At 42.9% G+C, this 27,120-nt stretch overlaps 1 protein-coding gene across 1 annotated transcript in view; it reads left to right on the top strand.

The window, feature by feature from the left end:
• The window catches only part of RIN1 (Ras and Rab interactor 1), a 271,998-nt gene that overhangs the window by 191,228 nt on the left and 53,650 nt on the right, over positions 1 to 27,120 (top strand). The window contains exon 4 of the mRNA XM_069644904.1: positions 12,520 to 12,634. Coding sequence (XP_069501005.1) covers positions 12,520 to 12,634 — 115 coding nt within the window. The remainder of the gene's footprint in view (positions 1 to 12,519; positions 12,635 to 27,120) is intronic.

Raw genomic sequence — 27,120 nt, 5'->3', positions numbered from 1 at the left:
CCCCCATCCTTCATGGTACACTGCACATTTTTACTGTTACCTGTCTGGTATTTGGTTCACTGTTATCACGAACCACAGACAGGCTGTTTTATGTTTCATGTAACTAAGTACGTCCTGCGCTTGTAACAGCGGCACAATGCCCGCGTGCGGCTTTGTACGCTTTATAAATGTAATAAATAAACAAATAAATAAAAAGAAATAATGTGTGCTTTTCGAACTGTTAAAACGTTTTTTTAAAAAAAATATAATCCCTGCTAGGGTTTAAAAACTCCTCCTTGCCTGGTGTGTGTTTATTTCAAACTCAGGAAGTAGCCCATCTCCTGTAGGAAGAGGAAAGCAGGGAGCCTCATAAGTATTAGGGGAGGATGGTTGGCATTCAGCAGTTAGCACCCCAGACCTGGGGGGCAAGGATCCACACCAAAAGGCCAGGTCAAAACACCGGAGCTATTAAAAGCTTTAGATCCGCAACCTGCTGATTACAGCGGCTCGTAATCGCGTTAAACCCGCATTAATTCACTCGCAAAATTGTGATTGTGGGTCATTACGAGTCAGGAAAGCCCGGGGAGGGGGCTTTAAAGTTTGCACAATATATAAAAACTGCTTTAAATACACACTGTCTGTTGTCATTAACATAATCTCTAAGAGGAATTTTAAAGTAAAGACAAACTTTGTTTTAAGGAGCAGCAGTACCCTCTAGTGGTACGAAGTTGTCGTTCAAAAACTGTCTCCACTATTTGGGCTCAAAACCACTTTTGCTGCCTGTAATGTAAACAGTCTCATCGAGTGTCACACATCGCCCGATTTCCCTTTTTCACACGGCTTACAGTGCATTCGTTTCAATAACAAGCTTTTCTTCAAGAATTATTTGCAAAACATGATCACATGTTGTCAGCCCCAAGTGCAAAAGTGGTAAAATATGATTTCATGTGTTCTTTTTTTACCGCCAAGCTATAGCTATTAAGAAAAAAGCAATGACCAGCCATGTGCACCCGCTAGCTAACTGTCCCTCTGGATCACAGTTGATTGACGCCTGGCTTTCGGAGCTCAGCCAATCAGGTTTGAATCACGGGCATTAGCTACCAGTACATGCCTGCAATCTGAGCAGCCTGTTGGTTGAACCGCCTCTCACCCCTCCTGCCTTCATTGTTTGGCCTCAGCCCAATGACACCCCACTCAAGCCGCCCCACTCAGGGCTGGACAAGAAACCAAAAGAGGCCCTGGAAATAATGTTCAAAGTGACCCGATATTACACACGGTCTGCAATCCCAACCCTTTTCCTATGGGAATATTTGGAAATACCTTACAAAAGAGGTCCAGGGTGCAGAGGCCTATCTGGAAATCTCGGTGGTTCCCTATAGGCCAGTCCATCCCTGGCCCCACTCCTGTTCCCTAGCCTCTATACTGTCCAAGCCGGTGTCCATGGTTGCCTTGGAAATGTTGGGTAGGCTCCCCAATAGCGACAACACATTATTTCTAGGGCAACCATCTGAGTTGAAGTTTTTAAACGCAGGTCACACGCACTTGTATTTTCTCCCAAAAAAGGCCCTTAGCACTGGGCGTGCAAATGGATATAATGATGCGTTTGGCACCCTGTATCGAGCATTACCTCCACGTCCCTCTTCCTCGTCACAGTACTCACCAATGAGGCCCCGCCTCCCCTACAGGAACCTTCCCCTCCCCCCCTAAGATAAGTGCTTTTGCCCAGGGTCAGGGCTCTCTGGCTCCAGTCACTCCTTTGTGGGGTCCTTCTCCATCCCTGGGCTTCTGTTCAGGTGATCCTGGTGGTTCAGGGGCACGTGGCCTCTTGGGTTTTCCTGGTTCCCTGGGCTTGCCTTATGTTCATCCCCTGGTGGTTCATCTTCTGCTTCACTGGTCCCCCTCCTCGCAGTCCCTCGCACTGCGGATCCTGATTTCGAGCAACCTGCAGGTTTCTCTGGATTGGTGGTCGAGAGGTTCCTGGGGGATGCATATGGATTGCCCTCCTCTGGTGGTGATTTTGACCACAGATGCCAGCGACCTAGGGTGTGTGGGTCTCCCTGGGGTCTCCTTCGTTTCTCGCTTTGCAGTGTGTTTTGGGGGCCGTTCTTCAGGCTCTCCTGTGGTTTGCTCCTCTTTTTGCGGGGCATGACTGTGTTGGTTCAGACCGATGGTTCCTCTGCCATGCAATGTTTGTCAACAATCTAGGGGGTTCGGGTTCCAGGGCCCGGACTTTTCTGTCGGGTTGCATCAGGGTTTGGACTGAACCGCATTTGCTTTCCCTGAAGGAGGTACGCATTCGTGGGGTGACGTATGTGGTTGCTGATCGTCAGTCGGGTGTTCCCGGTTTGCCAGGAGTTGATGTTGTCCGATCAGTTGTTTGCGGGTGTTTGTCGCTGGTTCAGGATGCCGGTGTTGGCTCTCTTTGCTTCCCCCTCCTCGGCCAAGGTTCCCAGGTTTGGCTCACGGTTCCAGTTGGTGGGGATCTGGAGAGTGGACGCCTTGAATATCGAGTGGCCTCAGAGTCTGCGGTGTGTTTTCCCTCTTCTTGCTCTCATTTCCTGGGTGGTTCTGGAGATCTGCCGGAGTTCTACTCTGGTGTTCTTGGTGGTTCTCTTTTGGCCTCACACGGGGTGGTTCCCGTTACTCGTGGATCTCCAGTTGCGGGTGGTCTGGGTTTTCCCAGCTGCCAGTGCCCTCTTCGGGGGGGGGTACTGGTGGCGGGGTTGCCTGTGGTCCACTGGTCAGCTTGACTCCTCAGAGGGCAAGTTGTAGACCCTGTTGGAAGGTTATGGAATTCCGCTGTTGGATTTGGGTCTGGTGGGCCGGTTCCTTCTGTGCCTGGCATCTTCTAGGCCTCTTGTGTGTTTGGGTTCGCCTACTAGGGGTCTGCACCTGGTTTTGCATTTCTTCAGTCTGCTACGTTTGCACCAATTGGCCTTGTGGATCTTCACCACCTTACGCTCAAGACGGCCTTTCTGGTTGAAATCTCCTCTGCGCGGCGGATGGGGGTGATTGGGGCTCTCCTGTGCCATCCTCCCTTTTCTTTGTTTCTTGCCCGATTGCTTGGGTTTGAGGTGTGATCCCCGGTTCTTGCCTAAGATTGCCTGTTAGTTTCATCTGAGTCAGTAAGTGGTCCTCCCGGCCTTTTTTCCTGACCCTCTGTCCCCGGTGGAAGTAGGACGAGTAGGACTAGAAATACTGAAGATCACTGGTAAGTAATCTGAGCATTACCTCTTAGTCCCAATTCCTCATCCCAGTACTCACCAATGAGGCATACCACATCCAAACCACGTGGAAAGGCCCTAAAGTCTTGGCACTCCCTTTTTGTACGCGACAGATACTTTTTGGTGTTCTGATAGTCTTCTGGTTACCTTCGGTGCGGCTGGGGCAGTGTGGAAGGATTCCGTTGTTTCCATTAGTCACTGGATCAAGTTGGTGATTTATTTGGCGTATTTGGCCTCTGGTCTCTCTGTCCTTTTGGGTGTGTGGGGTCGTTCTACTGGGGCTATGGCTGCTTCCTGGGCGGATGGTAGGGGTGTTCAATTGCATGGGATTATCAGGGCCGCTACCTGGGTGGACCCCAATGCCTTTATTACATATTACATCCCCGTTCTGGGATGGTTCCTTTGGTGTGGGGGTGCTGTCCGTGGCCCAGCTGTGATGTTCTGTTGTTCATTTGCTCATTACACTTGGTATGTTTGCATTAATCCTGGGTGTCCTCTTGGTTCTTGCTTTCCTTTAGGGCCTTTCCACGTGGTTTGGATTTGGTATGCCTCATTGGTGAGTACTGGGATGAGGAATTGGGACTAAGAGGTAATGCTCAGATTACTTACCAGTGATCTTTAGTATTTCTAGTCCTACTCGTCCTCGTCACAGTACTACTGACCCTCCGCTCCCACTAGTGGTGTGGAAGGACCCGGTGTCTGAACAGGCTTGCTATGCACTGGTGTATTGGGGGTAAGTGGGAGGTTATACCTTTGGGAAAAAAAGTTAATGTAGGGGAGACGGGCCTCATTCGCGAGGACTGTGATGAGGAAGAGTAAGACTATGATTAATGAACATTACCGGTAAGTAATTGCGAAGTACTGCCCAGCCACCCACATTAAAAAGGCCCTTGTCATTCTTGGGGTAATTAACTCAGGTGACCGGCCATAACAACTGGTTTCTGTCTGCCAAATTCATAATTATGGCCTAAATAAAAGAGTAAGTATGTACTCAGATTTAACCATTGTGCAAGCTGAACTTCTTTGGTTTGTGCTTCGTGGTGTCACCAGTCATTGTGTACTGCATAGAATTGTTGCTGACCATCATTGATGAAATCACTGTGTCATCTGCCGCTTTACAAAAGGGTCTTCTATTGATCAGTGCATTGCTGACCATTGCGTATGCGCGGTGCTCTAAATTATCCCACCACACCCGTAGCCACGACGGGAGATGCGCCCGCTATTTTAAAGTCAGGCAGCTGTGTGTCTCACAGAAGTGCCAGCTAGCCACAGCATTGTTGAAACTGGAAACTGGAAGGCGGGCACTAAGGCAACTACCAGCAAGTACCCGCTTTGCCGCGTATGCTGTTCCATTTTGCTGTGACTCACTGTGAATCTTCAAGTGAAATCTTCTAGAATACCACAAACTGCTTTCCCCATTTGAGGGGACCAAACCACGCCCCTCTAGCGTAACGCATATTTTACCGGGAGCCCGTGAGCACCAGCGCACGCGCACCTAGCCAAGTACCAGCAAATACCCGCTTTGCCACGTATGCTGTTCCGTTTTGCTGTGCCTCGCTGTGAATCTTCAAGCAAAATCTTCTACTAGAAGACCACAAACTGCTTTCCCCATTCGAAGAGGTGATATAATCAAAGGACTCTAATTCTATGCTAATAGAGACTTAGGGCCTCATCAGGACTTTGGCGGTAACGGTAACGCTATTAGCGCGGGCGGTATTAGCCCTACCGCTGAACTCCCCGGCACTAATAGCGCCGGATCACGAGTTCGGCGGTAATGTCAATCCCCATTCCCCATTGAGCCCATTCGGGAATGCCCCATTCCCCATTGGGCTCAATGGTGAAATTTCGCGCTAATACCGCCGGCGGATTTCCCGCCGGCGGTAATAGCGCGAATTTTCGGCGGATTTCCCCCCTGCTCAGGGCTGGGGAGAAATCCGCCGAAGTCCTGCTTTGGTGGACCCTTAAATCTGGCGGTAATAGCGCTACCGCCGGATTTAAGGGTTACCGCCAAAGTCGTGATGATGTCCTTAGTAAGGGTATTAGAATCACTTACATACGTTCCTATTATCCCTATTTAGACCAAACCACGCCCCTTTGGCATAACGCCTTTTTTACCGGGAGCCTGGGCGTACCGAGCCAAGTACCTGCTTTGCCGCTTCGCAATTCCTGTCTGTTTATAGCTTGGTATCTTAATCTGATGTTTAATGCCCTGTATACTCTAAAATCGAATATGCCAGATGCAATGAGAACATCCACAGTAAGTGATAAACTTAAATTAGAAACTAGTACGCCACGGCCGAAAGTCTCAACGTTAACACGTGTAATCCCTAATTTGCATAACATCAAAAGCCGATCGTTGAATCTTTAAAACAAACAGACAAATGTTGATATTAGGCTGATTTGTAGGGAAAATGCTGAAACTGCTCCTCCTTTTATAGGGCGTCATGCAGCACAGATAGGCATAAACGCAGACGCTTCTCCAACTGTTTCAACAGTAGACATTATCGCAGACTCCATTTTACCGGCTGGCCATGAAGGCATGCCGTGTTTACTGGCAACGATGAGTGACTTTGTAATTCCACCTAGTAACGTTCTTTCAAATGCTGACTCCATTGTGTCTGACATGCCGGGCTTTGAAAAATCGCTTGCCCAGGCTGAAGTTGCAGCGTTACCACCTCAATTAGTCTCTAATAATGACATCACACAAAAACCACTAACAGCACCAAGTCTTTACGAGTGTGTGAACCAAACTGTCTATAATGTTAATGAAACGGCAGAGCTGATATTGGCTAATGTAATCCTCGATCCAAAGCTGTTGTGATAGAATTAGAGTCAAATCGATCTTGCTTTTCATTGTGCGATCAATCAAATAACTTATCTGATTCACCAATTTTGTCTGCGCATGGATGACAAGAAAATTCTATCTTGGCTACATTTTATGCAGCCCCCACTCCCAGAAAAATAAACAATCATGTCCCCTGTGATCCTATACCTACTCTACCAACGAAATCGCTGACCCTGATTGAGATGATTCTAACTGCCATGAATATGGCGATCGGCTCTTTGGCGGAACTATCTGAATTGCTTGGCTTGAAGTTAAGTGAGCAAGAGGCACAAATAAATAAAATACTAGAATATCAGTAATTTTATAATCTAATATTATCCCCCAACCAAGGTAAAGATAACACACTTTTTCCCACGCAATAGCTGCAGAACAATCGCCCCGCAAATAATTTAATGATGAAAGATAATTCAATGTCAGCGGCAGGATTACCCTCAATTACCAAAATAATCTAACCTATTGAAATTGACAAGCCGAGTTGTGCCGACAATATGATATATGACTCAACCGAGACTTGTTTAAATAAATCCATTAATAGTGCGACTTTACACCCTAAAAAGCAAGCTATACAATATTTAAAGTCCTTAGTTCTAATAAAGGCAAAATTAAAAAGAGAAAAGGTAAACAAGACACTGTAGAAAGAAAAACTAAACATATAAAACCAACACAGGCCTCCTCCCACTCTGCGATGAAGCAGTTCTTTAAAGCTATTACTCTGCCAAAAAAAGACTCTGTTAAAGCATTGGATGCTGTAGTAAAGAAATATATCCATCTCGCTCAACTGAAAAAAGATCATATGTCGAAGAGATCCAAAAATACTAAATCACATGAGCCTTTAGATGATCTAATTATAGCTGCTTCGGAATTGGAAGATGAAAATCATGAGAAAAATTATAAGAGCATTAATCTTGCTATAGTCAACAAAGTCTCAATAACAACTCAGATAGTTGAGCAGAATCTTGATCTCAGCATCAGGAAATTAGGAAAGAAGTTGATAAATATATGGTGTCGCAGAAGATCCAACCACCTTTTTATTAAGAAATTGGTTCTTATGGATCATGTCCAGAAAAATAAGCCCATCAATGTGAGTCAGAGACAGATAGATAATTCATGTTTGGAAAGTAACCAGCAGGGCCAAAAAACACCTGACACACGAGAGTTGGTAAATAGGATAAAACGATGCCCTATGGAGGCATGAGAAGTCAAACTCTAACTAACCAGTCTGATACCAAAGATGATAGGCAAGAAGAGATTAGATTAGAAATAGAAAATGATATAGCATCCCACAAAACTGCATCGCATCTTATATGCAATCATCTATGTCAGCTTAATGCTGATGGTCTAACTGAGCCAAATGCAATCCAAAATTAAGCATCTACGTTGCCACTACAGTCTTACTCACACCAACTGACGAAACGACTAAATGAGAGAGAAAAAGATATGTTCGAGAACAAAACTAGAGGGCAAGGTGTTTCTAAACAGACCGTTAAAAGAGACGATCGCTACTGACTCATACTCTTTAGAGCTGAGCCCTTTCCCAGCTATGATTTAAATAGAGCAAGTATACGTGCAATCTTTGCTGAATTACCTGCCCTAGAAGACATTAGTTCTGCTGACATAAACCAGATTGAATTTGTTGACGAGAGAAGCTCAGCTATATCAAGAACATGGCTTTGCTGTAGAATGGTACTAAATGCAATTTGGTTGGCTAAAACAGACCTATTTGTTCTAGGTTTTAAAATCTCCTTGAACTTAGCAACTTCGAGAATCCAGACTTATAGCCAAAAAAAAAAAAATAGCCATCCCTCATTAAATCGGGAACCCGACCAACTCCATGAGAAGACTAATGATTCTAAGACCTGTAATATCTTAGAACAACCTATAATTAAAACCTGTTGCACATGTAAAACAAATGCATAACTGGAGATAAAAAAAACCTACCCAGCAACTAACTATAGCGAGTTGGAATACTAGAGGCTTTATCAATTTGATGAATAATCGAGAAAACAAATTAGAACAATATGGTATAGTTATCCTGCAAGAAACGTGGCTAACGATAGCCCCAGTATAGGATGATTATGACATTGTGCTTCATCCAGCCAAACGGTCATCTAAAGGTAGACCCAGGTGAGGGCTATTGACTGCTACAAAAAGAAGTTCTTAGATCACCATAGAACCATGGCTAACCCTGAATATATTTATGCAGTTGGTAAAAATTAAGATCGATCATGTATATATTGCCCCGATATATACCTATTGGAACCCGGCAGGAATATCTGATGATCAATTCATCAATGAAGTTTTGGCGCTCCTACACCTGATTAGCTCCACCTCACAAATATCGTATATTTGTATCCAATATTATACTAGCGGGTGACCTAAATTTACATTGCCTAGATACGCTGACATCACATGGAGATTCGAGAATAACGAAATGGAAAAAATTGATAACAACAAGGAACATGTTCATGGTCAATGGTGCCCTAGAAGGGGATATTCCCCACATAAAACATGGAACAGAGTAATTTTTAGTGCAACAATTGATACATTTATGTAGACATAACATTATTTCCCCAAACAACTGAATTCCATGTAATAGAAGCAAATGAAAGTGATCATAACATATTAGTCCTTAAATGGAAGATGGTTGGAAAATGGAAACATTCAAGGGCATCTTAACTGTTAACAATGGTAAAAACACGATGGACAGAAAAATCACTGGAGAATTTACATGATTTATTGTTAAATTGCTGTGATAAGACTCGGAATAGATTGGAGATGTAACATTTTGAATTCAGAGACTTATTACAGCTTTTCCGAAATGCTCCAAATAAAAAGGACAAAAGGACATTCAAAACGAATCATATGTTTGATGCCACAGTCAAAGAAAGAAAAGCACTCTGTCGATATGAAAGAAAAAAATGGCCATGTCTCTACCCTTAGAGATTAGATGGGCCACAATAAAATGTATTAAGGCTACATATCGAAACTGGACTCGCAGGCGGAAAGCCATCTTATTCTAAAACGATGGTGAATCAATGCGAAGGGAGATGCAGAATAAAAACTCTGCTCAAATTTGGGCCCTTATAAATCAAGCCTCTATGAACTTGCAATTAGCTACTCAAATAAATGGTATTTCAGAACAACAGTGGATGATACATTTTCCAATCTATATGAGTTACCCAAAAGTACAACACTGACTCAAGATGTTTCTATAACTGCATGCTTTGATATACAATTCTCTAGGAATTATATTAAGTACTGCATTCGTGAACCGTTCGAGAGCCCCTGGTCCTGATGGCCTTTCTAATGACATATTTAAACAACATCCTGAAGCCTGGGCTTCCATTCTCTGTACATTATTTTCAAACATTATTAAAAACACAACAAATCTGAGATCTTGGTGTCATTCTATAGTCATTCCAGTGTTCAAGAAGGGCGATCAGCAAGCTCCATCTAACTATAGCCCGATTGCCCTTCTTGACTCCTCGGGAAAAATATTCACTCAATTAATGCTGAGAGATTTTAATGAATGGACCGAGACGATAAATGCTCGACACCCGTTTCAAACAGGGTTTGTGGCTGGTATCGGTACAGCTGTAAAAATAACCACCATTAATGCAATAAAGGTGCATTGTATATCTCAGAAGCAGCCATTACTTCTTGCATTCGTCGACTTTCGAACCGCTTTTGATTGATCAATAGACAATTGCTGAAAAGAAAATTGATACAGCACCATTGCCCCCACTCACTATTGATTCTGATTGATTTGTTCCATTAAAATACCTCTATGCAAGTGAGGATGACGTTAGATGGACTGTTAACTGCTTCTTTCCTAACATATCGAGGCTTAACACAGGGATGCATATTGGCAGCTATTCTTTTTAACTTTTTTATATTGGATATGAAAGATGCATTTTTATCTATTTTATCTGGTTGCACAGAAACTAGGTTTTAAGCAAATTTCGTATTTATTATATGCTGATGGTCTTGTCCTTTTATCCAAGACACAAGTTGGTCTCCAGAGGTTGTTGGATGGTTTGAGTTATTTTGCGTAAATAAAATCACATGATAATACATTTAGATAAAACTCAAATCATGGAATGTGTAAAACCAATTGCCCACAAAGTAAAGTCTTTTTCATGGCTATTACAAGGAAATAAGCTCTTAGTCATTCAACAATATAAGTAACTAGGTGTTAATATAAATAACTTACCTAATGATAAATTGTACCTGATGAATATCAAATCTAAAGTGGCCTCAGTAAGTTCACAAGCGAAAATATTACTGTGTACATTTGAAAAATGTACTTGTAATTCTTTACTGTTACATTACAATCAAAAAGCAGTTCCAATTTTACTGTATGGTGCAGAAACGTAACAAATTCGAGACCAACTTTTTTGGGATAAGATTGAAGGCAAATTTTGGAGAAATGTTCTTAACTTGCCAAAATGTATTCCTACTGTGATAATCCGATTTGACCTGGGTGCACTTTCTCTTTCTGTTATATACATTTGGAAGTAATGTTCTTTTTTTTTAGAAAATGCTTACTTGCTAGCAATTTAACAACCTTCTTTCTATATGTTTTAGCAACTTATCTTTTAACATCAGAACATACATTTCCACTAAAATGGAGAAATTACATTCTAAATACACGAGCTGATGCTGTCGTCTCTATTGAACTTCTTATGCAGAACCCCACACAAGCCCAAATTAAAATGTACCAATATGATTGGATACAGAATAAGTGTCAGACATATGCAGACTTTGATCTACCTCTATTTGGCCATAAAAACTATTGCCATATGGCAGAATATTTAAAGAAACACCCATCTCCGCAATTTAGAATCCAGTATCTGAGGTTTAGGCTAAATGTATGGCCCACAAGAGATATCCTGGCCAGACGAGGGATTATTGAAAAGTGCAAAAACATCTGCCGGTTCTGCACAAATGATATTCAAAAAGAGACCTTGCAGCATCTCCTAGTTGTATGTCCATTTGTGATTCAAAGACGCTATAAGTACTTTAGATGGTTGTTTGACGATTATAAAATTAAGTTGACTATAGACGAGTATATTTAGTACAAATAGCCCATCGGTTAGAATAGCAACTATACAATTTCTTGAGTCTCTTAATTTAAAGGAAGCCAATATAATGATAATAATTTGGCATTTATATAGCACTACGAACCCTCTGGTATCTGAGCACGGCTTATTATTACCCACGGTGTGTGGTGCTCATTTATCGACCTCGAAAGGATGAAAGGCTGAGTTTCGCCCCACCGGGATTCGAACCTGCATTAGCAGGCTCTGCACGAATGTCAAAGCGAGCACTTTACTCGCTGTGCCACTTGACCTACATGTGATAAAGAAGCTGCAAAACTCATCTTATATAAAAAGCGCATGAGGAATTTGAGTGAGTAGAATACATTTTAATATGGAATCTGCATGTAGCATCAATATAAATTATGGAATTTTGGAATTATTAGAATTTTTAGATTTTGTCCATGTGTTTTGATACTACTATGTTAAATATTAGTTTTAATGTAACTAGTTAGCGTATAATGTATTCCAATATGAATGTTTTTCCTTTATTTTTTCTTTTCATTTTGCAGATTTCATATGAAATTTTTTATGACTATAATCATGCATGAAAATTGAATATTATGTATATGTATAAAGTAAAAAACTGAAAGATTGATTCTTCAGCCAAACAATTAAAGCAAAACACTGGAAGTTGCAGATTCAGCAATGCTGTGGCTGGCTGCCACTTCTGTCAGTCACTCTAATTTCCTCTTGTGACCTCTCACGTCAGGGGTCACAAGAGGAAGTTATGGTCCCTTGTTTCCCCTCCCCAGGTCACTGACCCTCGGCAAGCCTGGTGGCTATGTGATCTAATCTGCAGATTCGATCACGGAGACCCCAGGTTCGCAGAGGGTAAAGATGCCTCAGGCTCGGTGATCTATCTGCTCTGCAGAGCAGAGCACAGATCACTGAGCCCGAGGCGTCTTTGTCCATTGGCAAAGCTTTATAAAAGATGCCTTAGATTGTGTACTTTTGAAGCCATCTTTTATAACCATAGAAATATATAACATATTTCTATGTTTATAAAAGATGGCTTGAAAAGTACACAAACCATAGTAAGGTATGCATACAAACATATAAATGCTTAGATGCATTTATACATTTTTCTTGCACATCTTACTATGGTTTGTGCACTTCTCAGGCCACGCCCCCCATGGAAACCACGCCCCCAAATGAGGGCTCCCCCTCAATTTCTTACCCCACTTAAAGCACTGCTTAGGCGACCATTCTTTTGCTAACATATTCTGCTGATGTGTGCTTCAAAAGAAGTAATGTGACAGGTAAGGTCAAATGAGTAAACAATCAAAATATTTCCTTTCACCTACTGTAAATACCCATCCATCATAGTAAAATAGTCCCCTAATCTTGATGTATGATTCTTTCTTCATAGACGTTCCTGGTACGCAAATCAAACACCAATCAGCGCAGAGTCCTGTGCGTGCGTCAGCCTGACGCCTGTGGTCCGTCTTTTGTTCACCATGTCTACATCCGAGAGGAACACTCTGGTGAGTCCTGCAGCAGTTTCATAATGTGAAGTGAGCCTTATGTAGTGCTTAGGTGTGCAACGTTTTTGTTCCAACGCGGAAGTCAGCAAAGGTCGCAATGTTGTGAATTTGTAAAGTTGTGTTCAACTTTGCAACTTTACAAGTTGGAAAATGTTTTAACTTAAGTTTTAAGGTGGCACTTCTTTCCGTGTAATGTATCAATAAATAACCATGTATGTAACATATGAAAAAAGTTTTTAAAGGGATGTTATGGTTATGAGGCACTAATAAAAACCTATGAAATTCAGTGGAAAAACTTTGTTAAAGGGACGTTACGGTAAAGTTGCACTAATAAAAACCTATCAAATTCAGGGAAAAACGTTGTTAAACGGATGTTATGGTTACAAGTAAAATCGAAAAAAGTGAAGAAATTCGGCAGTTATGGTAAACTATGGAACCATAACCCGCGCCACTGCCATGCACTGCTAACACTAACACCCAGGACATCAAAGATAACATCACATTTCACATCATCCATGACCTCACTAATGACATCACATATCTGGGGTGGTTGCTTTTGTTGAGTGGGTATTAATTTTAAGCTGAGGATTTAATGTGGTTATGCTACATTGAAACCATGACACATACTATATAGGTACTGTGCATGTAGAGCTTGGCCATATGCTATATTCTGAAGTTCCTTTTCCATAGGGTTTGCCCTGAGGTCATAATACACATACATAGGACAAGAAGCCCCTCACAGATAATACATTTCTCAAGAATGTGATTTCTTCAACTTATCACTGTACTACCTAAACATATCATCTAAACAATACTTTAGTTCTATGATCCCTACTGCATTCATTGTTTCTCCATATGTAATATTTGGTTGCTGTATTCACAAAAAAACTTCACTACAAAGTTTATTTTTCAATAAGCACCTTTTATGTGACATGGAGTAGTTAATTACAAGATTACCTTTGTATGTTGTAAATGAGACTGTAAGCATTACCCCTTATACCGAGGTTCCATTTCCATTGTTACACAGTAGTAATATCATAGGTGATGTCATTGATGATGTAATTTGTGATGTCATCTTTGATGCCCTGGGTTTTAGTGTCAGCAGTGCATGGCGGTGGCATGGGGTATGGTTCCATAGCTTACCATAACTGGCAAATTTTTGGGTTTTTTTCGGTTTTACTTGTTACCATAACGTCCCTTTCAAAGTTTTTTCACTGGATTTGATAGGTTTTTATTAGTGCAACTTAACCATAACGTCCCTTTAACAAAGTTTTTTCAGTGAATTTCATGGGTTTTTATTAATGTACCTTAACCATTATGTCCCTTTAACAACGTTTTCTCAGTGAATTTCATAGGTTTTTATGAGTAAACATGTTTCATGATGTTACATCACTGTATATAAGTTATTAATAATTCCTCTTTTAACATATATGAAAGATCTATAAACATCCTTTAACAAACACATTTTTTGTAACGCATACTGATGTGTGTCGTTATCAGCAGCGCATGCTGGGGATGCAAGTCATGATTGAATTGCCTAGGGCCTGAGGCTCGACTATGACCCCAGCCCCACCAAACCACCCCTGTTATTGCCTAAACCTACCCTGCATCCTAGTTCAGTGTCCACTATACCCTCATAATGTGACCAATGGCCAGTGCTCATGGCTTGCAGCCATGGCCAGTCTACACAATCCAGGGGGCATGGGCTTCGGCCATGCCGCATGCCCCAATAAGTAAATAAGAGTAGACAGTTGTTCTTGCAGAGGGCCAGGCCCACTGCCCATGCAGCAAAGCACTTTGGGCTGCAGCCGCAAGCAGATTTTTTCCCCCCATTTAAACATAGGGCTTTGGCTATGATGTATGCCCCAATAAGTAATCAGATTAGTCATTCGTCCTTGCTTGCTGTCCATGCACCAAAGTTATATCACTATTTTTTGTACTCACATTTTGACACTTGAGAAAAAAATAAAACACAGGACACATTGTCAAAAGCATGCTTTCAGGTCCTTGCTAATGCTCCTCACGCATGTTTGCTGCAATCCAGTCCAGCACTTCAGGCTGTAGCCGTGAGCAGACATTTTTTCCCCATTCAAACCTAGGGCATCAGTCATGCCACATGGCCAAATAAGCAAATGAGAGTACACATTTCTCCTTGCCTGCAAGGCCCGCTGCCCAGAAACCAAAGTTATATCACTAGTTTTTGTATTTATATTTTGACACCTTAGAAAAAATAAAACACAAGACATATTTCCAAAAGCATGCTTTTAGGTCCTTTCTTATGCTCCTCATGTAGCATTGTTGTAATCCAGTCAGCACTTCAGGCTGTAGCCGTGAGCAGACATTTTTTCCCCATTCAAACCTAGGGCATCAGTCATGATGCATGGCCAAATAAGCAACTCAGAGTACACATTTGTCCTTGCCGAGGGCCAGGCCCACTGACCTGGCGCCAGAGTTATATCACTATTTTTTTAACTTACATTTTGACACTTTGGAAAAAAGAAAACACGGGACAGATCTGCAGAACCCTGCTTTGTTTGTTTGTTTGTTTATTATTTGTAATGCGCCAACATACCCTAGGGTAACAAGGCGTAGCAGTTACATGAATATGCAAAGCTTAGTTACTACAACAATAATATCTACATACACACAGTAATAGCAGGAATATATACATATATACAGATAAACACATGTAGGTGCAGTATGTGAATATAAGCACAAGAAAGATTTAACACCTGGATGTGTGGGAGGCCTGTGTTTTCAACCATAAAATAATCTTAGATCTGAAGTTTTGTTAGGGCAAGTCCATTCGGAGAGTAGGCGGTAAGGAGTTCCACAGTCTAGCTGCTTTCACTGGGAAGCTGTTGCCCCCTATGGTAGAACGTTTGAAGTTGGGGACAGAAAGGCAGTCCTTGTAGACTGTTCTTGTAGGTCTCAGGGAGGCTTGTCTGTGAAATCTGTCGATCAAATAAATCTGAGCAATGTTATTGAGAGATTTGTGAGTGAGTGACGCAGTTTTTAGGAAGATTTTATCTTTGATAGAGAGCCAATTATTCTGTTGGCTGTGTACTTTGATAGGATCTCTTCTGGAGATGCCCAATGCCGCTCTAAGAGCGTTATTCTGAAGAGTTTGTAGTTTGCTGGTGGTGGCTTTGGAAGACCCAAGATAAAGAGCATTGCAATAATCCAGGCGGGACAGTATGAGGGCTCTAGCTAGTGTCAGGCAGCTAGTGTCGGACAGAAAGGGTTTGGCTGCACGGATCAGTTTGTAAGCCGTGGAGGAAGCTAGGGAGTTCACCTGTTTGTTGAAAGAAAAGTTAGAATCCAAATAGAAGCCCAGCGTTTTCACCTCTTGTCCTACTTTGATGTTATTGCCATCAATTGTGAAGGAGGAATAGATAGGATCTAACTTCTTTAAACTGGAGGTAGTGCCCAGGATGATAAGTTCAGTTTTGTCATCATTCAGGCATAGTCCATGTGTGGCCATCCATGCCTGTATGATGATGTACACTCTATTCACCAAGGCCAAATCCTTTCTATGATCCCCAGAAAGCGCGAGGAGGATCTGGGTATCATCTGCGTAGTTGGTGTAGGTGATACCGAGATGATCCAGATCATCGAAAAGGGGCTTGGTAAATATATTGTACAGGGTCGGGGAGACACAAGAACCCTGTGGCACACCACAGGTGATGGGTATGGGGTCTGCTGCTGCTGTAGGTGAAAAGACCCTCATAGTTCTGCCTTTAAGGAATTATCTGATCCATGTGATGGCCTCGAAGGAGAAGTGAGCTGATGTGTTGAGGTGGGTGCATAGGACAGAGTGGTCAACCAGGTCAAATGCTGCAGAGAGGTCTAGGAGGAGGAGTAAGGCGGCTTGGCCATTGTCTCTGAGCTTGTCGATCTGTGTTTTAAGGTCAATAAGAGCAGTCTCAGTCCCGTGTTGGGGACGGAAGCCTGATTTCCTAGCTCCTATTAGGTGATGTTCTTCCAAATACTTCTGTATTTGTACGTAGGCGACCTTATCCAAGATTTTTAGAAGGAAAGGTACGGTCGTAATGGGTCTGTAATTAGTAGGCCTAGCTGGGTCTAGTGTGGACTTTTTTAGTAGCGGAAGTACCCACAATTGTTTTAAATTGGTAGGGATAGAGCCGGTGGAGAAGGAAGCGTTAATTAACTTTGTGATAAAAGGGGAGAGGTCGCGGGCAGCGTCCTTAATGAGCTCAGCAGGGCACAGATCTCCCTGACAGTTGGATGGTTTCAGTGACATGATGATTTTTTCTACTTCAAGTGTGGTGACTTTAGAGAAGTTAAAGCGGGTGGTTGCCATTAGGGTAGGCTTCTCAGTCGGTTTGGAGGGCAGGGGGTCATTCAAGGAGGCTTTTTTGCAGGAGATTTTATTTTGTAAGGTGGCAATCTTATTAGCGAAGGCATTTTGGATTTCTGAGCGCCAATTTTTATCTTTAGTAGAAGTATCTGGTGTTGTTCAAGGGGTTTCTACTTCTTTGAGGATGGAGAATAATTCCTTCGTGTTTGATTTGGCTTGGGATATACAGGAATCGAAGGAGGTTCATTTTGCTAGGCAGATTTCTTTTTTGTAGAGGGCTGAGAGTTTGGTAAATTTGAGTTTATTAGCTGCTGTAGGTTCCAGGTGTCCTCACAGTTTCTTTTTTGCTGCCTTAAGTATTTAAGGAATGATGTATACCATTTGTTCAAGTGCATTTTGGGCTTGTTTGATCTAAGTTTGAGGGGGGCGATAATGTCTAACAAGGTGGACATCATTTTATTGTATGCTTTGACCAGAGTCTCAGGATCCGAGTTGACAGGGAGTGTGTTGAGTATGGGGAGTAGGTTCAGGATAAATCTCTCCACAGTGATACGCTTTTGATTTCTCGTGAGTATAGGTGGAGCCCTACTGATTAGCAAGGGTGGGGGTCGGATAGTGGAAAGCATGAATGATACCAGATGGTGGTCAGTCCAGGCTAACAGTGAAATATCGGTGATATTGGCTAGGCATTTGAAGTCGGCCACCCAGTCAAGTATTCTGCCTTTGGCATGTGTGGGTTCCATACTTCTATGGGTAAATCCTAATTCAGAGAGGGTATTAAGCGTAGTGCTGGCAGACTGGTTTTCTGGGTCATTGAATCCCATATTAAAGTCCCCAAGGGTGAGTACTTGAGTGGAACTTTTAAAGATTGCTGGATAGGATGATGTTAATGTCCTCATAAAATGTGCCTATTGGGCCTGGAGGGCGATAGATCAGGTGGATGTTGAGGGTTTGGGCATTAGTAAGTGGAACTTTAACTGAGAATAGTTCGCATGAGAGGACGTTGATAGGGTTTGCTAATCTCATATTAAGACTACATTTGTGGATAATAGCAACACCCCCTCCTCTGGAGTTGGGTCTGTCTTGTCTCAAGATAGAATAGTTATCTGGGACTGCAAGCATAAGCATGGGGCCTGCTGCCGGATGTAGCCATGTCTCCGTGATAGCAAGGAAGTCGAGATCTTCTTTGAGGATTTCTAATGCATGAGCTACTAATGATCTGGCATTGATGAAGGCTCCCTTGATTTGGGGGCTCACGGTGGTAGTAGTAGTGGTGGTGGTGGGGTGGTCTGGTATGGTTTCAGGTTTTTTGTTTTTACTTGTAACCATAATGTCCCATTAACAAAGTTTTTTCATTGAATTTCATAGGTTTTCATTAGTGCCACTTAACAATAACGTCCTTTTAACAAAGTTTTTTCAGTGAATTTCATGGGATCTTACCAGTGCATGCTATTTTACTACAACTTAATATAATCATACTTATCCCAATATAGCAACATTTTTGTCCAATTTACAAAGTTTCACCTTAAAACTCTCCCATTTCCCACTTCTATACACTTATTGCAACTTTTTCCACAGTTGTTGCATCCGTCGACATCCGCAAACGTCTGATATCATCATGGACCTTCCGGACAGTGCCACGTGACAATGCGCTCGTGCGCGGCATGATGACGTGTCCGCAAAGGCGTCTGCACTTCGCGATCGGGTCTGTGCGTCGGGTTTTAGTTTAGTTTGTTAAATTGTAGAGCGCACCAAGCCATGAGGCATCTGGGCGCTTGTCTTGTAAGTTGCATATATGAAAAACACTTAATTTACAGTTTGCATAGTTACATTAAACACAGACAGTTTAGTTACATACAGTGTCTACATACAGTGGCCGAAATGCTTAAATTACATCATTACATATTTACAATAGGTTCAGTTAAATGCGGTGCTGTGAATACAGTGGGCAATGGCACAAGAATCTGTTAATTTCTTGTACTTGAAGCCACAGCTTTACATTTTTGTTGAACAAGTGGTAAAATGGTTCAGATCTTATTGCTAGCGGCAGAGCGTTCCAGCTTTTGGCTGCTAATACAGTGAAGCTGATCTGCCTAACTCTTTGTAGGTTAAACCTGGGGATTTTTAGGCAGTGTGTCTGATCAGTTCTAGTGAGGGGAGTTGGTGTGTTGCATGCAAGACTGTTTGACAGATATTTTGGTGCCAGATTCGCGAGACACTTATGTATAAGTGACAGGGTTTTCAGCGTGATTCTTTGCTTGACAGATAGCCAATTCAGGTTGCGTCTGTTTTCAGAGATGTGATGTGATCTAGGAATGTTTAGTACTGACCTAAGGGCATTATTTTGTATGACCTGCATCTTATTTAGGTCCTGTTGGGTGGTTCCTAAATATAGTGCATTACAGTAGTCACGTTTTGACAAGACTAGCGCTCTGGCTGTTGTGATGTAGGTTGCCGTTGAGATGAATGGTCTACAGGCGGCGATTAGTTTGCAGGTATAAGCTGACGACGAGGAAATTGCATTGATTTGTCGAGTTAAGGTGAGAGCCGAGTCAATGTAAATACCTAGGGTTTTTACATCCTTTGAGATTTTGATTGTATTTCCATCAATGTTAAATGAGGTAAATTGTTCATCTAGTTTGTTGAGGTTTATTGGGGATCCTAGGAGGAGGAGCTCTGTCTTATCATCGTTAAGACAGAGTCCATGCTTAGCCATCCAGACTTGTATGATGTGATAAATGTCGTTGAGTGTTTTGCTGTCAGTAGCATAGTCTCCAGTGATAGGGATGAGTATTTGGGTGGCATCCGCGTAGTTGGTATAGGTGACACCCAAATAGTAAAGGTAATCAAATAGAGGCTTTGTAAGCACATTATATAGTGTGGGGGACATGCAAGATCCTTGGGGGACTCCCCAGGTGACTGGTGATGATTCTGTGGCTGCTGAAGGTTCGAAGACCCTCATAGATCTGTTGTTTAGAAAGGACTGGATCCAGGTGTTTGCTTTGTCTGAGAAGTGTGCAGCGGACGTTAGGTGATTGCAGAGAATGTTTTTGGTTGACTAAGTCGAACGCTGCCGACAAATCTAGAAGAAGTAGAAGAGCATGTTTGCCTTTGTCTTTTAGGGCTTGGATGTGCATCTTAAGGTCGATCAGAGCTGTTTCAGTCCCGTGTCTGGGTCTCAACCCTGATTGTCTGAGCCCAAGAAGGTTGTTTGATTCTAGATACTGTTGAATCTGCAGATTTGCTGCACAATCCAATATTTTCAAAAGAAAGGGTACTGTGGTGATAGGTCTATAGTTAGAGGGGTTATTTGGGTCTAGGGTTTGTTTTTTTAGTAGCAGGAGTACCCATGCATCCTTTAGGTTGTTGGGTACGATGCTAGAATTGAAAGATGCATTGATAAGCGATGTGATGAAGGGGGAGAGCTCCTTAGCTGCCTCTTTGATGATAGGGGCGGGGCAAATATCTCCCTGACATTTGGATGGTTTTAATTTAGAGATAATGTCCCCGACCTCTTTATTGGAGAGGGGGGAGAATTTGAATTGGTTATGGGTATACGCACTGTTGTAGGGAGCGTGGGAGTGGAAGCTGCCTTGGTAATGCTGAGTTTTTTAGATTCCATTTTACTTTGGAGCATTGAGATTTTATCTTGTAGTGCCCTTTGGATATTAGTGCACCAAAAGATGGTGCAAGTGTCAGGTGGTGTGGCAGGGGATTCTAGCTCTTTGAGCATGTTGAAGTGCTCCTTGGTCCTAGATTTGGCTTTGGTGATGTGGTCGTTATAATGCTCTTTTTTTTGGCCCGGACAATAGCTGTTTTATAGTTAAGAGAAGTTAGTAAGAAGTTATCCTTATTGGCTGCTGAGGGGAGACTTTTCTAGAGGGCTTCTGCGTTTCTTTTCAGTTTTCGTAGGGATTTGAGGTGTGGGGTGAACCATGAGTTTAGATGTGCATGAGGTTTGGATTTGCGCAGTTTTAGTGGTGCTATAGTATTGATGGCATTGAGTAGTGTGTGATTATAAAGGCCAACTATGTCAGCGGGGTCAATGAGTGTGATAGGGGAGCTGATGATTGGCTATAATAGGGGTAGGAGAATCTCCAATGTTATGTTGCATTTGTTTCTGGTGCTCATTGGTGGGGCGATGTTCTGTTGGTTGGGCCGATTACATTCCTTAAGGGTGAAGGAGTTTAAGGGATGGTCTGACCATGCACAGGGTGTATTGGACTGGATATTTATGTCACAGTTGAGGTCGGCTAGCCAATCTAAGATTCTGCCTTTGTTATGTGTTGGTTCAGTTATGCAATATATGAATCCTAATTCTGTGATTGTATTCGCAAGGGCGAGTGCTTTAGGGTCTAGGAGGCCTAGGTTCATGTCACCCATGAGGATAACTTGGGAATTTGTCTTGATATTAGTCGTTAGGAGGAGGCTGATGTCATCTTCGAATGTGGATGTAGGGCCGGGAGGTATATAAATGAGATGGATGGTGATCGTGCGGGATGGGGAGACAGGTAACTTGATTGATGAAAAGTTCTGCAGAAGGCATAGTTTGGTAAGCAGTAATTCTTAAGCCTGGTGATGTTTTGGAGATGAAAGTGATGCCCCCGCCTTTGGATAATTTGGATTTTCTATTGTGACGGATGATGGAATAATTGTCCAGATAGCTAGGGAGAGTGAGGGTCCCGATGCATCAGGAAGCCAGGTCTCTGTGATGGCTAGAAAGTCAAGGTTGTGTGAGGTTATGTAGTCAGCTATGTCTAGCGTATGGGCTGGTAGTCATCTGGCATTAATGAAAGCCCTTGTGATCGAGGAGGGTGTATTGTCTAGTTTACATTTGGGTTGTATTTTGCACTTCTAGGTGCAGTTGCTTTGTTAGCAGAAATCTTAGGTGAGCCGCTTATGTTGGTGGTATGTTTGAAGTGAAGATGTGAATGTCTGGAACCTGGATCTGAGTCTATGGTTTCTGTGTTTTAAAGGGCAAGGCAGGTAGGTACTGGGTGTTGAGAGGGGTGTAATAAATATAGTAGCTGGTGTGGTGCGAAAGGGGTTGTTTATTGCTGGTGTAACATTTGACAAAGGTGCTTGCGTCATTTGTGGGTCGGGCTGTGGTAATCCTACATGAGGTGTCCGATCCAGTGAAGGCAGTGAGGGTTTGGTAAGTATGATTCTAGGTGCAATTTGGAGGCCAGGCAGAAGGAAGCTTGAGTGCAGGATCTGGTTTCATGGAGGTAGGCTGCACGCCATGGATAAGTGGACACATGGTGATCTTGAAGTGGGAATGACGTCCATGACTTGTGGTAATAGGTATTTCCCCTGCAGGTGGTAGGAGTGGGATAGTCTGTAATTGTAATGAGAATTTGAAAGTAGGCTAGGAGTGGGAGTGGCATACGCATGACTGACAACTTGTGAGTTGTGCTAGGGGCTGTGGTACAATCTGGTTGCGAGTGTTGATGGCCTGCTGGGATAGTGATCCTGTGGTGACTATGCGTAGTTGTTAATGCGAAAAGATCTATTGTTTTAGGCCAACGTAGTCTGATGGTCAGCACTAAGGTTACTGTGAATCGCAAATAGGTATGGTAGAATGCAAATACAAATGCAGGCAGCCTAGGCGAATGCAGATAGTAACATTGGTCATTTAACTGACAAGGGCTGGCTCGCTATGCTAACGTTACGTATAGTTAGTGGCCTGTAGTTACAGGTGCATAAGGCAAAATGCTAGTGCTAAAGGCAGTACAGGAAGACCCTATCGGGAAACAATTGGTGCTAAGCTAGTTATTTAGCTAATAAGGGTTCACTCACAGTGCTAACGTTGTGCCGAGTTAAAGGCACAGAGTTGGAGGTAGGTACATGCAGCAGAATATTAGTGACAATGGAAGTACAGACAAAGCTAACAAGATACAAATGGTACTAGGTTGTCAATTGACTAACAGAGCTGACTCAAAATGCTAACGTTGCACAGAAGTACACGTATGACAAGATGCATGTCACAATATGAGTGTGGTAAAGTCTGATAGAATACATTTGATAACAATCTGGACATTTAGCTAGCAGGGGCTAAAAGCGCTGAACTGTTGTATCCTAGAAATTACAGGCAGGTGTGGCATACTGCGAATAGCGCATATACAGGTATGTCATCAGAAATACAGTAGGTGATTGTCTGACTGCAGTGATTGTCATGGACTGCGGTGTATAGTTAGGGTTAGATACAGATAACGCAGTTGGAGCAATTAAGGTTGTATAAGATCAGACACAAGGTTCAGGGGAAAGATGGTGTTTTTGCCGATGGGATAGAGGATGATACACCGAGCTCCACAGCATGTAAGGTGGCCAGATCAAATGCAGGTATCGGACAGTGGGTAGGAGGCCCTTAGCAGGCAAATGTCCTGATCACTGGGGAAATCGCAGTGTTCAGATAATGAATGAGATTATAGGGTGGCGGTAAGCTTACCCTGCAGCTGGTCAAGATGGTCTAGTGGGCGGCGTAGAGGGGCCCCTGGCTCCATTCCGGCCCGGACAGGCCCAGACAGATTTGGCCTGTTAGTGGGGCCTTACTGTGAGGGCCGGCATCCGAATGCCAGCACACCTGATTGGAGTAGGTGGGCACAACAGGCCAATCAAGGTGTTCTGGCAAAGGTGTTGAGGCATTGCTTAGCAACGAACGGAGCTCGAGGTGTCAGAAATGCATTTTCTACTGCTCTAGGAACTTTCAAGCCCTGGCACAGCTACTACACCTATACCTACTCATTATCCATTAACAATCTAGTACAAAGCACATACCTGGAAGAATATTAGCAAAACTGCTATTTATCTTAGAAATGGCATCAGCTGTTGTCGTCTTTCCTCACCAAGAACCACCACCACCACCACCAGCTGGAGGACATACATAACAAAAAAGTGCAGTATTTGAAGAGGACCAAGAAGATGAAGTAGAGAAAGTACCTACCTCTAGCACCCAGAAAGAATCATGGCGTGGCAGTTCTTTACCACTGTTGGGAATGTACCAAAGGCTAAAGCTACCAAAGTGAAATGCACTGAGTGCAACTCAGTCACGGACTACCTGGACAGTACTTCTATGGGACCACCTTCATGCGCCGCCACACCAAATCCAGCCACTGCAATGCTCTTAGAAAGGTTGTTCCTTTCTTAGCAAGTAGTAGGCTGTCTTCCTCCACCTCATGTTCCTCAAGCAATACTGTAACCACACAGCCTACTTCTCTGGGACACAAAATCCCACTAGCTACCTTGCAAGCAATAAAAGAGGCTGTTGATCCATATCTTCCGAAGACAACAGTCCTCTGTATATATTGCAACACACCACTCTGCAGGGGGAAGCACTTTCGAAGTGCTTTTGAAGCTTTTATCAAGGAGCACGTGAAACACTGCCCTCTACCATAGAAGTAACACACGCACAACATCTTCCCATGTCCACCCGCCCGTTATATTAGTGCTTGGTGCCTCTTAACTCATTTTCCTCCCCACCTTACGTTCTAACCTCTCCTGCAAAACAAAAAAATACATCAAAAACAACAACAACACAAAAATCTTATGACTCAATCTACTTTACATTTATCAGTAAAGTACATAGACTCAATAAGATTTTCCAACATTTCCATTAGCATTTTGTGTTATGCTAATGGCAATAATGTGGTGATCAGCAGCACAAGTCATCGGTCCAAGCGAAGCAAGGGCAGATAATGAGGGCTCCATCGTTATCCCATGTTCCTGCCCTTGCATTGATGGATGAAGGCCATTAGACCCCCAGGTTTCCAAAGCGGGAAGCTAAAAAAAAAAAAGAAAAACATGGATTTTTCTTCCTACACCTACAAGACAGCCACCATGGAAAGGGAAGGCATGGCTACGTACAGAGACCCTCTTCCCTTTACATGGCAGCCTGCAGAAGATGAAGAGAGAACCCCATCACCATATTACCATTGTTTTTCCCTTTCAAACCTATCCCACTTTTGAATAACTTTACCACGTAGCCGGTCCCAAGTGGGCACGGCCACTTTAACCCCATTTGTCTTACCTTGTGGTCATGGCCAGTAGCCAGATAGTCCGGGTCATGACCTTATGCCATGACCTGGATAATCTGGCCACTGCCCATTGCCACATGGTATATCTCAGTCACCAAAGGTGTATCACTATTTTATCTACCTACATTATGACACTTGTCAAAAAATAAAAAACCGGGCACATTTGCAAAACCATGCTTTAAGGTCCTTGCCAATGCTCCTTAAACAAGTTTGCTGGAAATCCGCCCATGTTTTATTTTTTCAAATGTGTCAAAATGTATGTATATACAATAGTCATATAACTTAGTCTCCACTTGACAAAATACTTTCAGACTTGACAAACATTCAAGATTGGGTCCATAATCTTTCCGAAAACTTTTGTCGACATTCGTCAAACGGCAACAAAGTTATAGACCATCTAAAAATGTTGAGACCCCCGTCTAATTTAGCCCCCTCTTGACAAAATCCCACCAAACTTTACAAATGTTTTTATATGTAGATCTAAAATCCTTTTGCAAACTTTTGTGTAGATTTGTCAAATGGCACCATATTTATGAGCCTTTACATCATTTTGGGACCCTTCCTCTAATTTTGCCCCCTCTTGACAGAATGCCACCAAACATTGCTAAAACATTTATATCTGGATTCCAAATTGTTTTGCTAACCTTTGTGCAGGTTCATCAAATGGCACCACATTTATAAGACTTTACACTATTTTGGGACCCCCCCCCCCATCTAATGTTGCTCCCTCTTGACAAAACAGCTCCACACTTTCCAAAACCATTCAGTAGCAGGTCTAGAATAACATTGCAGTTTCAGTGAGTGGTGCCAAAGTTATAAGCCATCCAAAAACTGCTTTTCACCAACCCTGTAATGCAGAACTAGGCATAGATGTCCCCGAACATCTTAAGTGTTAATGAACATCACAAGACTGTCCTGAACATCCGGACTGTTGACAGACTTCGGGGATGCAAAACACCTGGTTTTTGGCTTCTTACAGCCATATCCCATGCCATCCCATCCCTCACCTCCCCAGAGATTGTTTGATGAGTTTGACAAGTGGAATGTTGTGTTTTTTAATATGTTTTTACCGCAATGTTTGCGAATCCAACATGGTGGGAATTTCCAAAAATATGACACGCCTCACGCTTTCCACCGGCCAATCATTGAGTGCGTCTTATGTCCGCAGACTTCATGTTGCCCTTTAGGCCAATCGGATGCTGGTCTGCAGACCGAACAGGGAAGTGAGTCCGCGAACCCAACCGAACCCAGATATCACTAATTTACCTACTTTCGGCCTGTTTTAAAGAAAACTACTGGACGGATTTACACCAAATTTACACAAGCACGCTTTTGGGACCAAGCCGCCGCTCCTGCCACAAATTTGGTGAAAATCCGTCCAGCGGTTTGGGCTGTAGGCGCAAGCAAAATTATGTTTCCATTGCGTTTATGAAAAAAGAAATGTTTGGGTCCCCCCTATAATTTTGACCCCCCCTCCTTCACGAAACATCCCCAAAAACATTTCAGAGCACCCGTATACTTTTTTGGCAAGGTTTGGTAGGGATTCGTCCAGGGGGAGCGAAGTTATAAGCCACCCAAAAGCTCCCTCCCTACGAGTTGACCGACGTAACCATTACTACAGGCCCGCTACCGCAGGCCCTGTAATACATGCTAAATTTTCTCTTTATATATATTAGTTTGTCCCTTATACAATTCCACACTGTTCCACCAATCGGCACCGAATTTTGTATAGTTCCCTGGTAGGACCCTCCGGAAATTACTGGTGACATGACATGTGGACGCCTTTCCCCAGATTTCAGCCCCTTCACACATGAGATGGTTGCCTGAAATCAGCGAAACCTGAATGTGGTCATGGAAGGACCGCACAAAGCTTATTTTAAGCGTTGCAATGCCAGGAACAAAACTTGAAGGTCCCAGCCACATTTCAATGCCCTAGGACACACATTTTCTGAGATCTTTGAAACGTAACACACTGCACCGCACCAGGGTAAGGCGACAGGTGGGGCGAGTGCACAAAAGGTCCTAGTATGCTGCAGAACTCCTACTCTCGACTCCCCTCCACATCTGATCCGGGGTATTTCAGACAGCCACACGTGCCCATTCTCAATGCAGTTTACTTCAGAGTGCAAATC

This window comes from Ambystoma mexicanum, chromosome 2p, assembly GCF_040938575.1.
Source record: "Ambystoma mexicanum isolate Mex_15411 chromosome 2p, UKY_AmexF1_1, whole genome shotgun sequence".
Classification (NCBI taxonomy): domain Eukaryota; kingdom Metazoa; phylum Chordata; class Amphibia; order Caudata; family Ambystomatidae; genus Ambystoma; species Ambystoma mexicanum.
Note: the sequence above shows the minus strand (reverse complement) of the source record. Positions and strands in the feature narration are given on the sequence as shown.